Source organism: Capra hircus, chromosome 26 (genome assembly GCF_001704415.2).
Source record: "Capra hircus breed San Clemente chromosome 26, ASM170441v1, whole genome shotgun sequence".
NCBI lineage: Eukaryota > Metazoa > Chordata > Mammalia > Artiodactyla > Bovidae > Capra > Capra hircus.
The window spans coordinates 46,065,661-46,077,980 of NC_030833.1; the positions used below are offsets into that span (position 1 = coordinate 46,065,661).

The 12,320-nt window shown below is 35.4% G+C and overlaps 1 protein-coding gene across 10 annotated transcripts in view; it reads right to left on the reverse strand.

Moving 5' to 3' along the window:
• PCDH15 (protocadherin related 15) overlaps positions 1–12,320 on the reverse strand; it is a 910,832-nt gene that overhangs the window by 243,515 nt on the left and 654,997 nt on the right. For all 10 annotated transcript variants that reach the window (XM_018041648.1, XM_018041647.1, XM_005698156.2 and 7 more), the window contains one exon: positions 9,908–10,132. In XM_018041648.1, the coding sequence (XP_017897137.1) occupies positions 9,908–10,132 (225 nt within the window). The remainder of the gene's footprint in view (positions 1–9,907; positions 10,133–12,320) is intronic.

Consider the following 12,320-nt stretch of genomic DNA (forward strand, 5'->3'; position numbering starts at 1 on the left):
AGACATCTGTTTATCCTGGACAATTTCCTTAAATTCCTTTTAAGGTTATCCAGAATTGTATATACATTTAAGTATTTCAACCTTTTTGGCTTGCATTCAGCTTTTTGCTTACTATAGAAAACAGATCTTTTATTTCCATGTATTTTCTATATTATATTATTATAACTCAGTTTGTAAAGGCATGTTTTTCTCTGGATTTTATGTTTAAAACTATTTAGAATTTTATTCCCATTTTTCAGAGATTTACCCATATCCCATAATTCACTATGGTCACAGATTAAATTCTTATTCAATATATATACAACCAAAGATCTTGTTTCAGCAGTATTCTGCAAAGGCTTTGTAACAAATATACATATTGTTCAAATGATCATGATTAGTTTTGTTTTTGATCCTTGAAATTTGACACTATGAATGCTCTTTGCAGGTGACTGTGGTAAAATTCAATTTTCCTTCTATTGTGAAGATATATTTCCTTTGAAATAAATATTTTTTTTCATTATCATTCCAATCTTAAATAAATTTGATGGATTAGATATTAAATACTGAATCTTTTTTTCCCCTTTTCTTTACAAAAGAAATTATGTCTTTGCTAATTTTCAGAGATGACTTCAAGATGGTTTCCCCATGGTAACTATTTTGTGTAGAAACATCTCTTGGCAAATACCATGCAATTATGTTATCAGCTAAATAGCTTGTCAGTATTGCAAGCAAACAGACAGATAGCAGAAAATTTGCAAGCTTGGGAAAGATTTACATTTGTAGAGAAATGAGAAATATACTTCACTCTTCCCTTCAAAACAAACAAGTATGATACTTTAATGGGTCCCAATAGTATACAATACAGGTTTAAAATTCTCTTTGCGATAATCTTATCCTGAGTGATTAGGTGAAAGGAAAGCACATGTCAGTCTGAATTTGGAGAAATGTTCAACAAACTTGATCATGCATAAATAACCTTGGAGCCTATTATACAGAGTGAGGTAAGCCAGAAAGAAAAAACACCAATACAGTATACTAATGCATATATATGGAATTTAGAAAGATGGTAACAATAACCCTGTATGCGAGATAGCAAAAGAGACACAGATGTATAGAACAGTCTTTTGGACTCTGTGGGAGAGGGTGAGGGTGGGATGATTTGGGAGAATGGCATTGAAACGTGTAATATCATATATGAAACGAATACTGGATGCTTGGGACTGGTGCACTGGGACAACCCAGAGGGATGGTATGGGGAGGGAGGAGGGTTCAGGATGGGGAACAATGTATATCTGTGGTGGATTCATGTTGATGTATGGCAAAACCAATACAATATTGGAAAGTAATGAACCTCCAATTAAAATAAATAAATTTATATTAAAAATAAATAAATAACCTGAATAAGAAAGCAAAGTGTCACTGAAAAATGTCTAGAATTAAATATTGTTTTGTTTTCAATGTACAATTATCCAGAAGTAACTCTGTATAAGTAAGGAAGTCTTGACCAATGAAATTGTTTGACTTCTCTAAATAAAGAGAGCAACTGAGGCAATAAAAATTAGATCAATACTCTTCTGTTTCTGAAGAAAGAAGAGCCCATCAATGAGCAACAATTCCCACCTTCTGATTTTGACTCCTTGAGTGAATCCCATGTATTAAAATAAAGGAATGGTCAGAGAATGTGGAAGACATTTTAAGAGACGTGAGTCCCAAATAGAGAATGAGGCTTATTGAGTGCACATCCTACTTGTTCAGATGATAGTTTTGGACTCATTTTGATACCAAAGACTTCTATAAAAAAAAAAAAGAAAATCCAAGCAAATATATCTAAACTGAAATTACGTTGAATCTATAGATTGCTTTGGGTAGTATACTCATTTTCACTATATTGATTCTTCTGAATCAATAGTGTCAGTTGCTCAGTCGTGTCCTACTCTTTGCGACCCCATGGACTGCAGCCCACCAGGCTTCTCTGTCCATGAGATTTTCCAGGCAAGGATACTGGAGTGGGTTGCCATTTCCTTCTCCAGAGGATCTTCCCAACCCAGGGATCAAACCTGGGTCTCCTGTACTGCAGGCAGATTCTTTACTGACTGAGCTACAAGGGAAGACCCATTTTGATACCAAAGACTTCTATCAAAAAAAAAAAAATACAAGCAAATATATCTAAACTGAAATTACATTGAATCTATAGATTGCTTTGGGTAATATACTCTTTTTCACTCTATTGATTCTTCCGATCCATGAACACGGTATATTTCTCCATCTATTAGTGTCCTCTTTGATTTCTTTCACCAGTGTTTTATAGTTTTCTATATATAGGTATTTAGTTTCTTTAGGTGGATATATTCCTAAGTATTTTATTCTTTTCGTTGCAATGGTGAACGGAATTGTTTCCTTAATTTCTCTATTTTCACATTGTTAGTGTATAGGAATGCAAGGGATTTATGTGTGTTGATTTTATATCCTGCAACTTTACTATATTCATTGATTAGTGCTAGTAATTTTCTGGTGGAGTCTTTAAGGTTTTCTATGTAGAGGATCATGTCATCTGCAAACAGTGAGAGTTTTACTTCTTCTTTTCCAATTTGGATTCCTTTTATTTCTTTTTCTGCTCTGATTGCTATGGCCAAAACTTCCCAAACTATGCTAAATAGTAGTGGTGAAAGTGGGCACCCTTGTCTTCTTCCTGACTTTAGGGGAAATGCTTTCAACTTTTCACCATTGAGGATAATGTTTGCTGTGGGTTTGTCATATATAGCTTTTATTATGTTGAGGTATGTTCCTTGTATTCCTGCTTTCTGGAGAGTTTTGATCATAAACGGATGTTTAATTTTGTCAATGGCTTTCTCTGCATCTATTGAGATAATCATATGGCTTTTATTTTTCAATTTGTTAATATGGTGTGTTACATTGATGGATTTGCAGATATTGAAGAATCCTTGCATCCCTGGGATAAAGCCCACTTGGTCATGGTGTATGATCTTTTTAATGTATTGTTGGACTCTGATTGCTAGAATTTTGTTAAGGATTTTTGCATCTATGTTCATCAGTGATATTGGCCTGTAGTTTTCTTTTTTTGTGGCATTTTTGTCAGGTTTTGGTATTAAGGTGATGGTGGCCTCATAGAATGAGTTTGGAAGTTTACCTTCCTCTGCAATTATCTGGAACAGTTTGAGGAGGATAGGTGTTAGCTCTTCTCTAAATTTTTGGTAGAATTCAGCTGTGAAGTCGTCTGGACCTGAGCTTTTGTTTGCTGGAAGATTTCTGATTACAGTTTCAATTTCTGTGTTTCTGATGGGTCTGTTAAGATTTTCTGTTTCCTCCTGGTTCAGTTTTGGAAAGTTGTACTTTTCTAAGAATTTGTCCATTTCTTCCATGTTGTCCATTTTATTGGCATATAACTGCTGATAATAGTCTCTTATGATCCTTTGTATTTCTGTGTTGTCTGTTGTGATCTCTCTATTTTCATCTATAATTTTATTGATTTGATTTTTCCCACTTTGTTTCTTGATGAGTCTAGCTAATGGTTTGTCAATTTTATTTATCCTTTCAAAGAACCAGCTTTTGGCTTTTTTAATTTTTGCTATAGTCTCTTTTGTTTCTTTTGCATTTATTTCTGCCCTAATTTTTTTTTTTTAGTTTCCTATTTTTTAAATTTTAAAATCTTTAATTCTTACATGCGTTCCCAAACATGAACCCCCCTCCCACCTCCCTCCCCATAACATCTCTCTGGGTCATCCCCATGCACCAGCCCCAAGCATGCTGTATCCTGAGTCAGACATAGACTGGCGATTCAATTCTTACATGATAGTATACATGTTAGAACGCCATTCTCCCAAATCATCCCACCCTCTCCCTCTCCCTCTGAGTCCAAAAGTCCATTATACACATCTGTGTCTTTTTTCCTGTCTTGCATACAGGGTCGTCCTTGCCATCTTCCTATATTCCATATGTATGTGTTAGTATACTGTATTGGTATTTTTCTTTCTGGCTTGCTTCACTCTGTATAATCGGCTCCAGTTTCATCCATCTCATCAGAACTGATTCAAATGAATTCTTTTTAACTGCTGAGTAATACTCCATTGTGTATATGTACCACAGCTTTCTTATCCATTCATCTGCTGATGGACATCTAGGTTGTTTCCATGTCCTGGCTATTATAAACAGTGCTGAGATGAACATTGGGGTACATGTGTCTCTTTCAAGTCTGGTTTCCTCGGTGTGTATGCCCAGCAGTGGGATTGCTGGGTCATAAGGTAGTTCTATTTCAATTTTTTAAGGAATCTCCACACTGTTCTCCATAGTGGCTGTACTAGTTTGCATTCCGACCAACAGTGTAGGAGGGTTCCCTTTTCTCCACACCCTCTCCAGCATTTATTGCTTGCAGATTTTTGGATCGCAGCCATTCTGACTGGTGTGAAATGGTACCTCATTGTGGTTTTGATTTGCATTTCTCTAATAATGAGTGATGTTGAGCATCTTTTCATGTGTTTGTTAGCCATCCGTATGTCTTCTTTGGAGAAATGTCTATTTAGTTCTTTGGCCCATTTTTTGATTGGGTCATTTATTTTTCTGGAATTGAGCTGCATAAGTTGCTTGTATATTTTTGAGATTAGTTGTTTTTTCCCCTGAAGTCAGGAACAAGACAAGAGTGTCCACTTTCACCGCTACTATTCAACATAGTTCTGGAAGTTTTGGCCACAGAAATCAGAGCAGAAAAAGAAATAAAAGGAATCCAAATTGGAAAAGAAGAAGTAAAACTCTCACTGTTTGCAGATGACATGATCCTCTACATGGAAAACCCTAAAGACTCCACCAGAAAATTACTAGAGCTAATCAATGAATATAGTAAAGTTGCAGGATATAAAATCAACACACAGAAATCCCTTGCATTCCTATACACGAATAATGAGAAAGTAGAAAAAGAAATTAAGGAAACAATTCCATTCACCATTGCAATGAAAAGAATAAAATACTTAGGAATATATCTACCTAAAGAAAAAGACCTATATATAGAAAACTATAAAACACTGATGAAAGAAATCCAAGAGGGCACTAATAGATGGAGAAATATAGCATGTTCATGGATCGGAAGAATCAATATAGTGAAAATGAGTATACTACCCAAAGCAATTTACAAATTCAATGCAATCCCTGTCAAGCTACCAGCCACATTTTTCACAGAACTAGAACAAATAATTTCAAGATTTGTATGGAAATACAAAAAACCTCGAATAGCCAAAGCAATCTTGAGAAAGAAGAATGGAACTGGAGGAATCAATTTGCCTGACTTCAGGCTCTACTACAAAGCCACAGTCATCAAGACAGTATGGTACTGGCACAAAGACAGACATACAGATCAATGGAACAAAATAGAAAGCCCAGAGATAAATCCACACACATATGGACACCTTATCTTTGACAAAGGAGGCAAGAATATATAATGGAGTAAAGACAATCTCTTTAACAAGTGGTGCTGGGAAAACTGGTCAACCACTTGTAAAAGAATGAAACTAGATCACTTTTTAACACCACACACAAAAATAAACTCAAAATGGATTAAAGATCTAAATGTAAGACCAGAAACTATAAAACTCCTAGAGGAGAACATAGGCAAAACACTCTCAGACATAAATCACAGCAGGATCCCCTATGATCCACATCCCAGAATTCTGGAAATAAAAGAAAAAATAAACAAATGGGATCTAATTAAAATTAAAAGCTTCTGCACAACAAAGGAAAATATAAGCAAGGTGAAAAGACAGCCTTCTGAATGGGAGAAAATAATAGCAAATGAAGAAACTGCCCTAATTTTTAAAATTTCTTTCCTTCTATTAACCCTGGGGTTCTTAATTTCTTCCTTTTCTAGTTGCTTTAGGTGTAGACTTAGGTTATTTATTTGACTTTTATCTTGTTTCTTGAGGTATGCCTGTATTGCTATGAACTTTTCCCTTAGAACTGCTTTTATAGTGTCTCACAGGTTTTGGGTTGTTGTGTTTTCATTTTCATTCATTTCTATGCATATTTTGATTTCTGTTTTGATTTATTCTGTAATTTGTTGGTTATTCAGCAGCGTGTTGTTCAGCCTCCATATGTTGGAATTTTTAATAGTTTTTCTTCTGTAATTGAGATCTAATCTTACTGCATTGTGGTCATAAAAGATGCTTGGAATGATTTCATTTTTTAAAAAATTTACCAAGGCTAGATTTATGGCCCAGGATGTGACCTATCCTGGAAAAAGTTCTGTGTGTGCTTGAGAAAAAGGTGAAATTCATTATTTTGGAGTGAAATGTTCTATAGATATCAATTAGGTCTAACTGTTCTATTGTATCATTTAAAGTTTATGTTTCCTTGTCAATTTTCTGTTTAGTTGATCTATCCATAGGTGTTAGTTAGATATTAAAGTCTCCCACTATTATTGAGTTATTGTTGATTTCCCCTTTCATACTTGTTAGCATTTGTCTTACATATTGCGGTGCTCCTATATTGGGTGCATATATATTTATAATTGTTATATCTTCTTCTTGGATTGATCCTTTGATCATTATGTTGTGTCCTTCTTTGTCTCTTTTCTCAGTTTTTGTCTTAAAGTCTATTTTATCTGATATGAGTATTGCCACTCCTGCTTTCTTTTGGTCTCTATTTGCATGATATATGTTTTTCCAGCCCTTCACTTTCAGTCTGTATGTGTCCCTTGTTTTGAGGTGGGTTTCTTGTAGACAACATATATAGGGGTCTTGTTTTTGTATCCATTCATCTGGTATTTGTCTTTTGTTTCGGGCATTCAACCCACTTATGTTTAAGGTAATTATTGATAAGTATGATCCTGTTGCCATTTACTTTATTGTTTGGGTTCAAGTTTATACACCTTCTTTGTGTTTCCTGTCTAGAGAATATCCTTTAGCATTTGATGGAGAGCTGGTTTGGTGGTGCTGAATTCTCTCAGCTTTTGCTTGTCTGTAAAGCTTTTGATTTCTCCTTTGTATTTGAATGAGATCCTTGCTGGGTACAGTAATCTGGGCTGTAGGTTATTTTCTTTCAACACAATCTCTATCAAGCTACCAATGGTATTTTTCACAGAGCTAGAACAAATAATTTCACAGTGTGTATGGAAATGCAAAAAACCTCGAACAGCCAAAGCAATCTTGAGAAAGAAGAATGGAACTGGAGGAATCAACCTGCCTGACTTCAGGGTCTACTACAAAGCCACAGTCATCAAGACAGTATGGTACTGGCACAAAGACAGAAATATAGATCAATGGAACAAAATACAAAGCCCAGAGATGATTTCACGCACCTATGGACACCTTATCTTTGACAAAGGAGGCAATATGCAATGGATTAATGACAATCTCTTTAACAAGTGGTGCTGGGAAAATGGGTCAACCACTTGTAAAAGAATGAAACTAGAACACTTTCTAACACCATACACGAAAATAAACTCAAAGTGGATTAAAGATCTAAATGTAAGATCAGAAACTATAAAACTGCTAGAGGAGAACATAGGCAAAACACTCTGACATAAATCACAGCAGGATCCTCTATGACCCACCTCCCAGAATATTGGAAATAAAAGCAAAAATAAACAAATGGGGCCTAATTAAAATGTAAAGCTTCTGCACAACAAAGGAAACTATAAGCAAGGTGAAAAGACAGCCTTCAGAATGGAAGTAAATAATAGAAAATGAAGCAACTGACAAACAACTAATCTCAAAAATATACAAGCAACTCCAGCAGCTCAATTCCAAAAAAATAAATGACCCAATCAAAAAAATGGGTGGAAGAACTAAACAGATATTTCTCCAAAGAAGACATACGGATGGCTAACAAACACATGAAAAGATGCTCAACATCACTCATTATCAGAGAAATGCAAATCAAAACCACAATGAGGTACCATTTCACACCAGTCAGAATGGCTGCAATCCAAAAGTCTACAAGCAATAAATGCTGGAGAGGGTGTGGAGAAAAGAGAACCCTCGTACACTGTTGGTGGGAATGCAAACTAGTACAGCCACTATGGAGAACAGTCTGGAGATTCCTTTAAAAACTGGAAATAGAACTGCCTTATGACCCAGCAATTCCACTGCTAGGCATACACACTAGAAAACCAGAATTGAAAGAGACACGTGTACCCCAATGTTCATCTCAGCACTGTTTATAATAGCCAGGACATGGAAGCAACCTAGATGTCCAACAGCAGATGAATGAATAAGAAAGCTGTGATACATATACACAATGGAGTATTACTCAGCCATTAAAAAGAATACATTTCAATCAGTTCCAATGAGATGGATGAAACTGGAGCCTATTATACAGAGTGAAGTAAGCCAGAAAGAAAAAACACCAATACAGTATACTAACGCATATATATGGATTTTAGAAAGACAGTAACGATAATCCTGTATGCGAGACAGCAAAAGAAACTACAGTTATATAGAACAGTCTTTTGGACTCTGTGGGAGAAGGCGAGGGTGGGATGATTTGGGAGAATGGCATTGAAACATGTATAATATCATATATGAAATGAATCGCCAGTCCAGGTTCTATGCATGATACTGGATGCTTGGGGCTGGTGCACTGAGACGACCCAGAGGGATGGTACAAGGAGGGAGGAGAGAAGGGGGTTCAGGATGGGGAACACATGTATACCTGTGGTGGATTCATGTTGATGTATGGCAAAACCAATACAATATTATAAAGTGATTAACCTCCAAATAAAATATATAAATTTATATTTTAAAAAATAAAAAAGAAATAAACAATGAAAAATAAATAAATAAACTGAAATTATATCAACCAAGCTAGAGTTTATGATGGATTATAACTCTCCATTCTCAACCACATCTAACTTGAGAGAGAAGGTACCAGAGAAAATAGGTGCAGATCATAGTTTCAAATTTGTACATTCTTCCCCTGACCAAAAAAAGATACATAATATGTTTGTAAAAGCCCTTTTTTATGTAATCAAAGATATAAAGGTAATTTGAAGCCATTTTTAAATACTAGCACCGTTAGTAAAGCAATTTAAGGATCATTTGTGTGTATATTTGTAACTGAAGTACATTTTTCAACATCTGATACTCACACAACCTGTGTAAGAATCATCTATGTACATTTCAAATATACTGATGCCTCAGATGCTCTGCTGGGAAAGGAGTTTTCTGGGATGGAGCAGAGGGACATGACAGTTTACTATTTAGTTCATGTGACCGTTATATACACTAATATTTGAGAAATAATAAATCTTTCCTCATGTCTTATTTTAAACCCATACTTTAAAAATCACAAGAAACCCTAAATGTTGAGGATGATGCACCCTTCCAGGCAATCAGTTGGTACAGGGTATTTGATTAAATTCGATGGTAAACCTAGAGAGTCTAAGAGAGTTCCCAAGGTCATAGAACTTGAAAAGGGTTGAGCCATAAATTACCCCCAGTTCCATCTGAATCCAAAGCTAATTTTACTGAAGAATATTGGGTTCCAAACTAAGCTAAACAAACTAGCTCTGAGAGCCTTAGAACTCTTACTCTTTTTATTTATTATTTTAAATTGAAGGGTTTAGATGAATTTATTATCTCTGCTGCTATGGAATTTGGACTATTGTGTAATCTAGAGAAATTATGACTTGATTGAAATCACAGGGCTAACGGCAGACCAAGGGAGCAACAGTATTTGAACTCTTATTTAGTGGTCCTTTCAAATTTATCTTTTATAAATAGTTAAATAATTCAGTTATTTCTCAAGTCTTTGTTAATGCTTTAATTTTAAAATTTATATTCTGGCTTTGGTACCATTTATAATTATGGATTGATGCCCCCAAACATTATACTACAGTATAGATTAAAAAAATACAAAACGAAACAGAAACTGCAGGTAGAGAAAACAAAGTAGGCAGCCAGAAGTCATCCACATTCCTTACCTTTACTATTACTGTGACAGTAGCAATACCAGGTGGCATCGTCCCATAAATATCAAAGGCCTCCACTAGAAAAGTGATACTTGCTTCCTGGTCTGGAAATGACTCATAGTCCAAACTCCTTAAAAGGGAGAGTAATCCTGTAAATGGATGTAGTGCAAAAAAGTGCTTCACTTCTGGACTTCTTATCCGATAAGACACATTTGCTCCGAGGTCAACATCTTTGGCCTGTAACACATTAAGAAAAAGAATGGTTATATCACTGCTATTGTCAAAATAAAGAAATGCAGGACTGATGGAGGTCTTGTGTCAGTACCTAGAACAACATGAAATGAATGATGATCAAAAGTTATGTTTCAGAGATAAGTATTTTTTAAAGTAATTTATCAGATAGAGGGAGAGAGAGAGAAAGAAAGAGACTGAGTCAAATACCGAGACTCAAGAGATTTTGTCATTGTTGATCTTGTTACTATATCTATTTTATCTGAAATATCACTGATGAATGGAATCATACCACAGTAAAGAAATATTGCCATCCCTTATATGTGAAATCTAAAAATAAATGATACAAATGAACTTACGAAACAGAAAGAGACTCACAAACTTAGAAAGTGAACTTATGGTTGCCATGGGGAAGGGGTAGTTAGGGACTTTGGGAAGGTCAAGTACACACTGCTGTATTTAATAACCAACGAAGACCTTTGCATAGCACATGGAACTCTGCTCAAAGTTATGTGCCCAGCCTTGATGGGAGGGGCTTTAGGGGAGGGTGGATACATGTATATTTATGGCTGAGTCCTTTTGCTGTTCACCTGAAACTACCACAACATTGTTAATCAGCTATATCCCTGTACAAAATAAAAAGTTTAAAGTTAAAAAAAATTAAAATAAAAAAGCAAAAAGTAAATATTGTTGTAAATGATTGTTTATTATTTTCTGTTAACTGTATAACAATGAAAAATAATATCCTAAATATTCACAAGATGAATAAAGAAAAAATACCTACCCTCCAGATAGGAGGTTCTCAAAGAAAATGCCAAAATAAAAGAGAAATGTGTATGGACCTAGAGATTGTCATGCAGAGTGAAGTGAGTTAGAGAAAGACAAATATCATATACTTCTTACATGTGGAATTTTTTAAAGAATGGTACAAATGAACTTGTTTACAAAACAGAAATAGAATCATGGATATAGCAAACAAACTTATAGTTGTTACCAGTTGGCAAAGGATGGGAAGGGGTAAATTGGGAGATTGGGGTTGACATATATACACCATTATATATAAAATAAATAACTAATAAAGACCTATTGTATAGCACTGAGAATTCTTCTCAGTATCTATAATCACCTACATGGGAAAAGAATCAGAGAAGGAGTTGGATATATGTATGTGTATAACTGATTCACTTTACTGTATAGCAGAAACTAACACAACATTGTAAATCAACTATATTCCAATTTTTTTTAATTCTCATTTCCAAAAAAAGAATCTCCCAGTCATTAAAAGAAAACACACACACACACACACACACACAGAAAGAACAAACAAACAAAAACAACTGAAAAAGCAGGTTTCAATGGAAACTTTATAGATGATTATTTCACTCAGGAGTAGAGATTAGAAATTCCTACTCTGGTAGGAAATGGAATGGAGCAAAGATAGAGTGGGGAAGGTCAGGTTTTGCTAGAATGTATATGCAGTACAGCAAACACCTAAGTGAACTTCGGTCTTGGCCCCCTCTAAACAATTATCAACATCACAATAGGAAAGATATTGTTAAAGCAAAGATTTTATGATGTCACCTTCCTACCTAAAAACTCTTCTTTTCCATTTCATTTTGGATTAGCTCCAATCTTCTTAACATGGTGCGGACACATATATTTTCTAGCCCTTACTCTTTCTTTTCCTCCAGGATTTTGAGCAGGTTTTTCCACTGCCTTGAATATTCTTTTTCCCCCTTGAACAACTCTTATTTGTTCCTCAGTTCACAGTTTAGAAATAAGCTTTCCCAAGAAAACATTCTCGGAGAAGGCAATGGCAACCCACTCCAGTACTCTTGCCTGGAAAATCCCATGGATGGAGGAGCCTGGAAGGCTGCAGTCCATGGGATCACTAAAAGTCGGGCACAACTGAGCGACTTCACTTTCACTTTTCACTTTCATGCACTGGAGAAGGAAATGGCAACCCACTGCAGTATTCTTGCCTGGAGAATCCCAGGGGCAGGGGAGCCTGGTGGGTTGCTGTCTACGGGGTTGCACAAAGTCGGACACAACTGAAGCAACTTAGCAGCAGCAGCAGTATGCTTGCTGCACGAGACTGAAAATTTGATGAAGGCAAGAAATCTTATTGATGTTTGAATCTTTGGCCTCTAGCAGAGGACTTGGCATTCAGTAAGCTTGTTGAATGAATGAATAG